Raw genomic sequence first — 13,203 nt, 5'->3', positions numbered from 1 at the left:
AGCGATACAAGGGATGCTAGAAGTGATGGTGATGGTTTTATGTGGCTTTGCCCAGTTTCAGGTCTAACCAATTTAATGTAATATTTGCAAAAGCTTGGAGCTGTGACTGCAGGAGGAGTTTCAGTGCAGCACATTTCTATCACTAAAAAACAGCACAGTCTTCCTAGTTGTAGCAATGGAATCTTCCGTTGTAGAAATGTCTGAATTAAACGTGGATATGCTGGGACTTTTGTAGTCTTTTCTACACTGTAAAAACGGATCTAAAAACAAGTAAAATGTTCTTAAAAATGTGTGTTTTTGTCCTAGATTTTAGCAGGTAAATAATATTATCTGCCAATGGAATGAGTATTTTGACTCCTAAAATAAGATAATTAGACATCCTGCACTTGAAATAAGATGATAGGGATGAGTTGTACCTGTTTTTAGTGCAAAAGTCTTATTCCATTGGCAGATAATCTTATTTAACTGCTCAAAATCAAGAACAGATACACTCATTTTAAGAAAATATCACTTATTTATAGTTCTGTTTTTGCAGTGTACGAGTCAGATCCCAGGACTGGATCCTAGATTTGACGCAGTGCAGCCCAGCTGTACGTCTGTACTCCTACTTCCTGAATGCTCATTTAGTGCTATGGCACAACGTTGATGAACAGCTTGGAGTATCGACCAATGCCTTTTCTGCTAATGATCTCCATAGAGCCGCTTCAATTATCAACCAGTCTATCAAGTTAAATCATTTAAAAGGCTGGATGGTAGGAAATGTAGGCCTGATTTGCTGTCCTGTACAGTAAATTAACATAATAGGTTTAATCTAAATTGAGCTGTCTTTCACAAAGTGGGAATCAGCCTTGTTAAATAAAAGTTAAGGTAGTGGCTGGCTTCTTTTCTTCTGCAACCCAGTGAGTTGCCCCCTACTGGACATAATAAAGAATGGAGGTGTAAGGCATTTGTGCAATACTCTCATTACTGAACACAGGAACGCTACTTCCATCTATCTCATGGGCTATGGTAAAAAAAAAAAAAAAAAAAAAAACATAAACTGTTCTTAATTTACCATCTTGAAATTGGTCTTGTGGAAACAGAAGGCCATGTTGTTCGTGATTTGGCTTTAACCTTTCTTCCCTTGCTACTTTCCAGAGCTGCCGCCCTCTTCTGAGCACCTCCAGGTCGAGGGCTCCATCTGGCGACCCCTCAACGTTGCCTCCAATGGCAACGCCTCCAGCAGCTCGCAGGCTGTTGGCGTGACCAAGATCGCCAAATCGGTCATCGCCCCGCTCGCCCAGCAGCACGTCTCCGTCTTCATGCTCTCCACATATCAGACTGACTTCATCCTGGTCAGTGCCCTCGTCTTGTTCTTTGTTTTTTCCAGACGCTTGACTTCACTTCACATGTGTCAGCTCTCAGAGGTCCCGTCAAAATTAAAACATTTCCGCAAATGTGTTGAAGTTCTTCTCACCTGCACACAAAAGACACCGGACAAAAATATAAAAAGATTAGTATTTTGTCCACTGACCAGTGCTTTGAGTTCATAAAGTAATCCCTGACAGAGCTGACGGCACCGGAAAATTGGTTGATGTATTACCTGTCAAAAGGTAAATGAGCAAAAATGTTTAACCGGCCTGGCAAAGCGTTGCATCAGCGAGAATATTAATGGTTGACTTACTGACTGGGCAGTTTGATGATGGCCTTCTCTGTGCTTTAAAACATCTAAGTTCATATATGCAAATGTTACATAGCTTGCAGATGCATTTGCATACATACTGATACTTAAAAGTATGCACACCCCTGCTAAAAGAGCAGGGTTTTTTTTGTGACGTAAAAGAAAATTAGAGCATGCTCAATAAATTCAAAACTTCGTCTGCAAATATATAGATATATACAGATATTTATTCCGTTTATTTCAACCTGTGAAAACGGAAAAATGGGACGGATATTTTCATATGTGTGCACACCTTTAAACGAATACGCTGTTGAAGGTTCTTTATAGTTGAGATTTTAGTCAGGTCTGGCTGCTCTCTTTAGAAGAAAGGGTTTGAAAAGGCCCAACTTTCCTCCTTAGCCTTGACTTGTGGAACCACATAGATAGTGGCATCAGAATGAACTCTATTTGCCAAGCTTGTGGGTACAAACAAGGAATTTGACATCGGATTTATTATTCATTTAATGGCTTTTCCTTGTTTTTATGACATTTCTACATTGCAGACATCAAAACTATGACCCAAAAGTATATAGAATTATGGTTCAAACACAAAATTGTAAAATGACTTTAAGACATCTCGTATTTTTTAGCTTTTTCTAAATACCTTGCAGCCTTGTCTTTGTAACTTGGACCCTTTGTAACCTCTCTGCAAACAATGTCTTAGATAAAGGATGTTAAGCAAGCAAAAAGCTGATGTCAGATTAATCAGATTCAGTATATTTGATAAAAAGGTGTGGAACATAAGGGAAATAAACAGAAGGTACTTGATCAAAATATTAGTTAGAGAATTTGCACATTTATGCAAAAAGGTTATTGCACCTTTTAACTTTGAGTTTCTTCTCTTAACAGTTTTTTTTTCAGAATAAATATCTAAATGTAGAAAATAGTTTTTAATTTTATTGTCATGGTCTCCTTTTTACGCTGCAAAAACACCTTTTTAACAGGGATCTCTACAGTTTAAATACTACTTTTTTATCATCATTCTAGCAGTGCATTTTTTAATATTTCTGTATGTTTCTAATGCTTGTTGTGCAGGTGAGAGAGAAAGACCTGTCAGTTGTTGTCAGCACTCTGGAGGAGGAGTTCAACATTTTCAAGGAGGTTGAAGGAGAGTACATGTCTGTGGGTTGTAAGGACTTTACCAACGGCCTCCAAAAGAACGGCAAAGAAGGTTTCAGTATGAATTCTCTTAACTTTCAACCATTTAACAGACTTTTCTGACTAGGAAAATACATCTCAAACAAATGGATGACTTTTTTTTTTAAAAGGTATATAGCCACATTATATGCTTAAAAAAAGACCAAAACCGTTTGATCATGATAAAATAAGGTTATATATACCAAGCCTCTATTCTGATAATGTTTTGATGGTCCTTTTTGTGGATGAATATAACCCCAGAGCCAGGCCTGGTTAGCAAATATAAACAGACGTGGCGCTATCTAGCAACAGTATCGCAGAGTTTTCATAATGTCAGTTTGCTTAGTTAATAAATCAAAATTAAATAGAGCCTGATTCTCTGAAATGCTTCGCAGTAAGGCAACAGCTCGGCATGAATGAAGACCAGCCGTTATTAATTATTTAAACTGATCTAACAGTAACTTTAAGAGTCTCACATCAAACGATTTACTCACATCAGTCAACTCTGCGGTCACATCTGAGCCATCGGCAGGTTTAGCGTCTGCTTCAGTGAACACTAATGGTCATACTGTATTCCCAGCAACATCTCAGTCTTTTCCCTCTTAGAATACGTTTCTTTTGCGTTTTTTTCACCGGACCTTCTTCATTGTTTCACCTGGAGATGGCCATTAGCCGTTTCCTTGTTTTAACCCCTGCTGTGCATGCGTAGTACGTACTTCTGTTAAAACACCAAAATAACAACTGCTACACCAGTAGGAAGTGATAATCTTTCATAAAACCTTTGTATGCAACCAGACTGAGCTACTGACATATACATTTTAAAAAGTCAAATAACGTGGCTGTGCACCTTTTAAAAGGTCTAATTCAAATTGTCAAAGTTTTTATTTATGTATCTATTTATTTTCAAACACCAGTCTTTAAAGTCCATTTACCATTTAAAGTGATCCTTCCAAAACTACAAAAAAGGGATTTTTTTCTTTTCTTTGAGTAAACGTGTTCATGAACAGATCATTTGCCTTTTTAAAAATTTGACTTGAATATTGTCCTCAACCAACTACAAGCAAATCCGAATTTTAAGGTCTTGTTGTATTTGCCGTTACTCCAGCCATCCAACCTACAGTTCACCCGGTGCTAATCCCACAGAACCAGTTCTGTGTCATGTCTCTGGATCCGGACACGCTGCCATCCATCGCCACCACGCTCATCGATGTCCTCTTTTATTCCAACAGGTGAGATCAAACTTCTGCACACCACTGCAGTACTGCTCTGAAGCACAAGATGGCAGCAGAGAATCTCATTGCTTTATTAGCTCAGACAGTAAAAGGTCAAACTGAGGTCTGGTGTCCTGCAACTTTAATGACTGAGCTATATTATACACTGGAGTGCTGATGTTGCCGAAAAACTGAAGTTCACTGGCCGCCATCTTGCTACTCCCTACTCTCATAGAATCCCACAGGATTTGGTTGCAACAACAAGCAGTTTTCTGGCTGTGTGAAAACGTTTCACAGGTAATTCTACAGTCAGTGGATGTACTAACACTATCAACTACTAGGAAATTATGTGCTGAAATATTTTACATGTTATTCCTATTAAATATATATATATGTATATATAAGTATGTATATTAGATTAGATTCAACTTTATTGTCATTACATAGGTACAGGTACAAGGCAACAAAATATAAATATATACATATAAATATGTATATATATGTATACATATATGTAAATATATGTTTTTGTATATTGTTATTTATATATATATATATATATATATATATATATATATATATATATATATATATATATATATATATATATATATATATATATATATATATAATATATATATATATATAAATAAATGCAAAGTATTTCAGCACATGACTTTCTCAGTACTTGATAGTTTTAGAACATAACATAAAGTATATGGCATTTGACATTTTAAAAGTTTTAAGCCCCCCCTGAACATGAGAAAATCCTCGTTATTCGATGCTGTAGCGCACATATTCCCTAGTTACTGGAGGAAAATAGGGAGTACCAATATAGCGGCAGGTAGCTTCAAAGCGACTCGTTCTAACAGCGGGCTATTAGTACTCCAGTGTATAATATAGCTCAGTGACTTTTATATGTGTCTCTGCTTCATCAGGCCTGAGTCAAAAAATCAGGTTGTTAGCACGGCTCTGGAGAGCTTTGCTGCAGACGGAGGAGGCAAATTAGCCATTTGATTCAGGTCTGTTGGACCAGGGACATATTTAAAGGTCACCGGCCTTCAAGGACTGGAGCGTGACACCTGTGGGTTAGATCTTTGAGCAGAAAGTCTGTATTAGTGTCTGCAGTCCCCTTTAATTATTTCAGGTTATAATTCATCTAAAAGCTGACCTCATTAGTTGGAAATTGTGTAACGTTTTTTATTTTTTAGAAATGTAATGTTGAGTTTTCATCATCTATAAGTCATAATCATCAAAACTGAAAAAAATAAATACTAGAATTGTATCGTTCTGGTGTAAAGAGCCGGTAGTGTATGAGTATCACTTTTTTTATTTTTTACATGTAATCTCTAACATAAATGTACTTTTCAGTGTTATTCTTATTTATGGAGATGCACATGTATATCTAATAGAAATCTAAACTGTCTTTGTCATGCTGAATGTGTCTTTAGCCCTAAAGAAGACAGTGAGTCGTCTGCGGGTCAGGACTTGGACTGCATCAAGTTCTTCTCCTTCTCCCTCATTGATGGATATGTCTCACTGGTGATGGACACCGAGGCTCAGAGACGGTAAGGACTGGCTGACCGAACCCCTCACTGGTCCTACACATTATTGCTCTGTGTGTAAAACCTTTTTAAGCAAATAAATGGCACACTGGGGAAATAATCCATCAGAAATTAATTTGTCTATTATCATCCGGTCTTATTTTGTGATGTCTTCATGTTTCTACATTGAGCTGTTACCAGCAGTGTTCATTTCTGTTTCTGCACATTTTAACATTGTTACTTAATTTATACTAAAGGAATATAACTTTGTTCTAGATTTCCTGCAGATCTTCTGTTCACCAGCTCCTCCGGAGAGCTCTGGAGGATGGTTCGGATAGGTGGACAACCGCTTGGTTTTGGTGAGGCTACTTGCTTTTAAATTATGATTTTTGTGCTGAAGTAGTCATCATTGATTAGCTTTAAACATGTTTGGCCCATATTTGGAGGCCAATGTGGCTTATTAAAATGGGTTTTAAACCACCCTTTAATTATTAACTTGATGTTTTTCTCCTTTTCCCCTCATCTTAAGTATCACCTTCAAAGTCTAAAGCTAAATTTATGCCTGTATGTTTTACGTATCTTAGCTGTTTTCACTGTTGTAAAAAGAGGGGAAGACAGATAGACAAATGCATACTTAGAAATAGAAAATAATGACTGTAATGTCTAGTTTGAAGTAACCTTTAGATAAGCTTAGAGCAATAAAAATATTGACTTTTTAAATATCAAAAGAAAAGTGCCGCCACACTGCAATAATAAGGAAAAAAAGTAATGGCTGAAGCAACATCAGGTAGTGTAAACGGAGTCCTGTGTGTGATTACATTTGCACTGTTTAATGAGGATGCAAAATGTTCTTTATTCAGTTCTGTTTTTAAATATAAACACTCAACAAGCTCCCTGACAAGATGTCAGCTAAATAGCTCCCAGTCGGCCAGGCTGCATGGCAGAGCAGCGTCAGCACCTCAACCAAAACTGGCTGATGTCCTCAGAAGGCATGGCTGTGATGACAGAAAAGCGGAGGGCATTATGCAAAATATAGTAAATGGTAAATGGCTTGTACTAATATAGCGCTTTTAACTATTCCGACGACCCTAAAGCACTTTACACAACATTCACCTAATGATAACATGATAGAAAAACACATGGTGTCAATGATTATGGTGGGGATTATGTTTCATAAATTTTATTTTCTTCAACTTATTTATTTTCTGTTCAGTAATGTCCAAGTTTAATAATGTGTGAGAAAACCACAATGTTTGTTTATTCAGTCAGTATTTAATACAAGTGGTGCAATAAACTGTTGCCTCTTTTAAAATCAGCATTTTGTAAAAATTATTGGCCCATCATGTTATAGAGACACCCTCTCCGTACAAGAGAAAACCAGGGTTTTGAAGAAAATTGCCGCTTATCAATTAATCATAAGTCAATTGACAAGATCAATCAATTTTAGATCGATCATTAATCGATAACTTGCATCCCTACTTGGAAATATAAATGTTATAAATTAAAAGGAAAATGATGACTGTAATTACTAGTTTAAAGTGACCTTTAGTTTAGAGCAATAAAAAATATTCACTTTATAAATATACAAGTACAGCCTTTGTTGGGCTTCACTTATGATAACTTTCGACATCTCAGTCTATCAGATCTTATCAAGCAAAAACAAAGAAATGTAGCATCATATCTCTATGAAACACCATCACAAGAACAAAAACTGAAAAGAACATCCTAATTTCTGTTTTAGCCAGCACTGCATTTGGCTATTTACTTTTATTCTTCCCAAATAGGTATGAAATAAACAACACATGGTGATGTCTGCTGGTTTAAGTCACATCTGCCTACAACCAATAACTTAGCAATGTATGAAGACGCATCAGCCTGGATGTGCACTTTGTCCTATTTATTTTGAAACAGCCTTTTAAATTAGGTGCTAAATGGATGCAGGGATGGGTAGGTGTATGGAAAAAATGAGATCCTACCTTAAAAGCCTCAAAAATCAGAGCAGAATCATAATGTCTATAGTTTAACAATAACGGTCCAGCAGGAAACCTATCAGATACGATGGATTATTTAAGATCGTTTGACGGTCGTCTCAGTGTAGTTACAGAACAGAAAGTAGATCCTTTGAAGGAGAACATTTAAAGCAGTTTAAGTGGACATTTAAATAATAAATTCAGGCTTTTTCTTTTATATCAAGTAGTAGCCATGTTTGCCACTTAAGAAACGAGCAGTCATTCATGTGATGAATAACGAAATGTCATTGTCTTATTTTTAAAGGAGTTTCCATCTCCCATTAATAACACTATTTTTCTTAAGCCAAATACGTCACGGGAAACTCCTACAACATTTTTTGTCATGTACATATTAAATAATTGCTTTAGAAATACAAAAATGAGTAATAGGAACACAAGTTTCCTTATGTTTTTAAGAAATGAAAATGGCTTGAGGGATGGATCAACGGATGGATGTCATGGGGCCTACCCCACCGGTTGCTTAAACAGCTTATAGATGGCGAGATATAATGGAGCGAGAGGTTTTATAAATATTTTAGAGAATGTACGAACCACATTTTTAAAAATTTTCACAACTATCTGAATCTAAAGTGATAATGCTCTTCACTGATAGGATAAACATTTCACAGATCCCAGACTATTTTTGTGAATCTCTGTTCTGTACAGAACGCAGTTGAAGTTTGACTCATCAAATGATTTTAGATTTTGAAATATAGTTTGTCAAATATTATCCATATTCCATAAAAAGCTGAAGATGAATCCCTCTGATTTTGTCTCGATTACCATACCACCTTTATTTATAAAGCGATGTATAATAACAAAGGTCAATATGCACAGTGCTGTGCGTACACAACGGAAAGTAAGAGCACAATTAAAATCGACACGTAAAACAGACAAGCTAAAATAGATAAATAACAGTTCAAAACTGTTAAAATTAATTTAAAATAAAAAAATAATTAAAAATATTCCAAATTAGTCAACCTCCTAGGATGTGCAAAATGCTTCCGCAAACAGGTGTGTTTTAAGAAGAGCCTTAAACTCTGAAAGAGCTGAGGCATGTCTGACCTGTAAGGCTAGATCATTCAACAACTGTACAGCGAAAGCACGATCTCCTCTTAGTTTCCGCTTGGATTTAGGAACAATAAGGGGCTGCTGGTTGACAGACCTAAGGGAGCGGGCAGGTGTATGGGAGTGCAGCAGCTCAGAGAGGTGGCAGGGCAAACCTTTAAGAGCTTTAAAAGAAAATAAGAGAACAGATCCTAAAATGTAAAGTCAACCAATAAAGAGACTTCAGAATGGGGTAATGTGCTCAGACCCTTTTGTTCCGGTTAAGTCGTGCTGCAGCATTTTGAACAAACTGCAGGCGCCTGATGCATGTCTCACTAACCCCAAGATGGAGTGAGTTAGTTATCCAGCCTAGATGTAACGCATGGATCGCTGTTTTAAAAAAGCTGCCTTGATATGAATCTAACCAGGGCTCATGTTTGGCTTTTACCTGCCCGATCCTAAAGTGAGCCACAGAATCTAAAACATTTCAGCAGATTGAAGAAAAACCATGAGCTGAGTCCTTTCCAGCTTTTGTGTGAGGATTCAGGAGGGCTGCAGTTCTGATTTAAAAACATCAGAAAACTGACTAGCAGGGGAAGAGTTAAAAACACAACAACGCTGAATAGCAGCATGAGGGATAGGTTTGGCACAGGGAAGAGAAACCTCAAATAAAACAGGCTTATGATCCGTCCAAACTACATCACAGAGCTCTGAGTTGAAAATGGGTAAATATAAAGTAAGATAAAGCAAGATCCTGTGTGCGTCCATATTTCTGTCTGGGCGCAGACACAGATTTTACTAGATTAAGAGTCAATGAGATTTAAAAAGTCCTGAGCCATCAGCTTTTAAGGACTACACACATGAATATTGAAACCCCCCACAATATCAGAAAAGTCATCCAAGAAGTCCTTATTGTATCTGAGGAGCCTGTGGGCCACAGTAAAGCGCTGTGTGAGACCGACTCAACTCAAACCCAGTTCAAAGCTACTAGGCAATGCTGATAAAGACCGTGGTTTACATTTATTGCTATTTTTAACAACAGCCGCCAGTCCACCTCCTCTGCCCTACATTCGCGGGGAGTTTAAAAAGCAGCAATCTTCTGGTGAGAGGAAGTTACAAACCAAATGCAAACATCCTTGTTTGCACATTATGCCAATAGGTGCTTGTCAAGATCTTTGGGTTTTCCTTCTTCGTTTGCCTCATATGGTAAAACATTTAGTTTCGATACCATGCCAACACAGTATTGTATCCAGATACAGTGTTTGAGTATCGATACCATGCCAACACAGTATTGTATCCAGATACAGTGTTTGAGTATCGATACTTTTCAAAGTATCAATCTTTTTGGCAACCCTACAGTCAGCGACGCCCTCCACACAGACGGTAAGCCTGGCTCTTCCAGCTGCGTTAATATTCAAGGATAGAAAAAGTGAGTGGAAGGAAAAAATGTTGCAAGAAATGGGCCATGATTATTGTAAAGCAAAGCCTATCCAAGAGTTTGGGGCAGATTCATCAGATGTGGACTGCATCTGGAGTTGATGCTTTAAGAGCGACATCAAACTGACTCCAAAAACCACCATTCCTTCTCTTAAGTCTCCTCTTAACTAGCAATGGCGTCAGACGCACTTTACCTGAGCTAAGAAGAAAAGGCACCGGCCTGTTGCTTAGTGATCCACAGCCCTCCTTTAAGATGAAGGTATATTTTGCAGTTTATTTGGAATATCAAGGAGTCTGAAATGAAGAGTGGAGAGGAATGGGATTCAAAGCTATCATCTACTGATTTGGTCCACTTTGTTTCACCGAGTGCAGAGCTTGGTCCACCATGAGGTGCTGATTCTATTTTCCAGCAGATCTAGGCACTTCCTAGACATGTAATGACAAAAGTACTGTTACCTGGTTTAATAACCTTGATATGTTGTGCTTGATTGGCAGCACTTGGTCTAAACCCCATAAAGGATTCTTGAGCTATTTTCAAGATGCAGATTAGAGAAACACAAGACCCAAAAATGTAGACCAGCTGAAGACTGCTTTTAAAGCAAAGCTGAACATTTCAGCAGGCTGATTGCTTCCATCCCACGCTGCATTGGTGCAGTAATTCATAAAATAAAATAAAACCTGATAAAGAGTGCTTTTTCTTTACTATAGATACCTATTAGGGTGGAATGTCGTCATCATAATCCTTTTTTTTTAATGCAATCTCATTTTCTGAGAATCTGAATTTTTGAAATTTTAGCTACTTGCCAAACTAATCCAAAATGACAGAAATAAGGACTAGAAATGTCTCTCTGTTTGCAATAACTCTTCATATGATCTTTGCTTCAACATGTCAGTACTAACCACATTTACCGAGATCCGCTTGCAAGCTGTGCTAAACAGAAGATCCCCGCTTCAAATTTCGGAACATCTAAATAAGCAAACCGGTTGGAGACAGAGCTCTCACAGCTTCATTTTTTGCCAGGCTTAAGGCTGAGTTATGCCGTTGCACGCCGGTCTGTGCGGACTGGACGCGAGCTCTCAGAAGCGCTGCAGACGTTTCTACCTGAAAACAAACGTAGTTGCAGTATTCGCCAAAAACACAGGGGGGCAGTACTCAACACAACGGGCGGAAATGCAGTAAAAAGGGAAGAAACAGTTAACGTCACGCTTCCAAAAAATGGCTGCGTGCGGTATTGTAAACAATCATGAAGAAAAGTTGCCGTGTTTATGGCAGCCAAACAGAAAGAAACAGAGGTGTAGAGACGTAGAGAAAGATGGTAAGCTCATCCGTTGCTTATCGAAGATGGGGAATAAAGCCTGTCTGTAAAGCTCTTTGGGATCTTTTTAAATAAAAGGTTTTTAAAAACACACTTTGCTTTACTAAATAAAAGCTGAAGGGTTTTAAAAGCTGTGAGCTGTTGCTTTAGACTTGACCTGCACTCCAAGAGAAGGACGCATAAACTTGGAACAGTAAACTCACCCCTGAAAGTATGCCAGTAATTTGCGTACGCTGTTTTTAAGTCACCGAATAAGCAGTAACAACAGAGCATTTAACAAAATTGTGCCGCTTTTAAACTTCGGGGCCATCTGAATCACTTGTTCGGCGATGGGGCACTTTGAACGAGGCTTGCGCACCAAGTTCAAAAGTTCAGAGATGCACGACGTCGCGCCACGGCAGCTCTTTGAACCCAACGCTCGGGGGCGAAGACGGAGTGTTAGCATCACTTTTTGGCGCGCGCCCTCATGGCCTTTTCAATACGGCAATTATGAACCTAGCTTTACGCTCCCCCAAAGATTTTGCCGCCCTGGGCGGTGAGTCATATCGCCCCATTCAAGAGAAGCCAGTGGGAAAAATGTAATGTTTGTTTTGCATTTGCCACAACGCCAATGCTATTTCCTCCTTGTGTTTCAGATGAATGCGGCATCGTGGCCCAGATATCTCAGCCCCTGGCAGATGGTGATATTTCTGCCTATTACATCAGCACCTTCAGCTTCGACCATGCCCTGGTGAGTCCCAAAAAGGTTCCGTACCACACCTGTTGCAAAGGAAACTAAATGCATTTATTACACCTTTTTTTTTTTTTTTTTTTCAATGCCTCCTGTTGAGTCTGTCCCACTGACGAATACCACATTCATGATTGGAGCTTTCGTAATCTTCCTGAAGACAAATGAGTCAAAGTTGCTAGGGATTTTTTTTATTTTTTTGTAAGAGTAATCCAATCTTGTGATTTTAAAAAAAAGTTATAATTCTTGCATCATATGCAAAAAATGTGGTTGCAAGAGGAAACATGGTCCGTCCGTAGTATTTCCACATAATGGTTTTGTTTTTCAGTTTATCGATACTTTTAACTTCCACAGGCTTAAACGTAAGACCACCAGAGCATCAGTTTCCTTCCTGATGGTTTGATCCTTAATTCTTTAGAATTTTAAAAAGATGCATGGCTGAAACCCTAAAGAAGTGTGAATTTCTGACGTGATCATTGATTCTTATCAGACTTTGTGTGTGTGTGTGTGTGTGTGTGTGTGTGTGTGTGTGTGTGTGTGTGTGTGTGTGTGTGTGTGTGTGTGTGCGTCTGACACCTGCTATATCTTAAAAATTGCGGAATGTTTTTTTACTGGGCACATTTATGGGTTTGAAACAAATCCACAACCATTACTGAGAAAAGACTCAGCATGTATCACATCAAACACGATACTAATCAGTCAAACAGGTTTTCTCTTTTTTTTTTTTTTTTTATTCTGTTGGCGTCAACAGCATTTAAATGTCAATTCATATATATATATATATATATATATATATATATATATATATATATATATATATATATATATATATATATATATATATATATATAAAACCTCGGCGCTTTTATGTGTCAAAATAAATATTGCAGGGGTAATTTGAAGAGCTTAAAGCAGTATCCGCAGGATAAGATAAAAGAAATGGTCAATAAAATCCACCGTTTTGACACCTTTATGAACGTCTTTCCGACTTCATTTAGGAGACGTGATCTTTGCAAGTCTTTGCCTTTGTTTTGCCGGTCTTGTGTGTACGTCTTGTCGGTATTACAGTCAATACA

At 37.8% G+C, this 13,203-nt stretch overlaps 1 protein-coding gene across 1 annotated transcript in view; it reads left to right on the top strand.

Moving 5' to 3' along the window:
- The window catches only part of castor1 (cytosolic arginine sensor for mTORC1 subunit 1), a 35,901-nt gene that overhangs the window by 16,444 nt on the left and 6,254 nt on the right, over nucleotides 1-13,203 (top strand). Inside the window, exons 3-8 of the mRNA XM_036144113.1 lie at nucleotides 1,138-1,334; nucleotides 2,735-2,870; nucleotides 3,942-4,065; nucleotides 5,499-5,615; nucleotides 5,868-5,950; nucleotides 12,036-12,130. Of these exons, the coding sequence (XP_036000006.1) occupies nucleotides 1,138-1,334; nucleotides 2,735-2,870; nucleotides 3,942-4,065; nucleotides 5,499-5,615; nucleotides 5,868-5,950; nucleotides 12,036-12,130 (752 nt within the window). The remainder of the gene's footprint in view (nucleotides 1-1,137; nucleotides 1,335-2,734; nucleotides 2,871-3,941; nucleotides 4,066-5,498; nucleotides 5,616-5,867; nucleotides 5,951-12,035; nucleotides 12,131-13,203) is intronic.

This window comes from Fundulus heteroclitus, chromosome 12, assembly GCF_011125445.2.
Source record: "Fundulus heteroclitus isolate FHET01 chromosome 12, MU-UCD_Fhet_4.1, whole genome shotgun sequence".
In the NCBI taxonomy this organism is placed as follows: Eukaryota; Metazoa; Chordata; class Actinopteri; order Cyprinodontiformes; family Fundulidae; genus Fundulus; species Fundulus heteroclitus.
The sequence above is the reverse complement of the archived record's forward strand: the minus strand, read 5'-3'. Positions and strand labels throughout refer to the sequence as shown.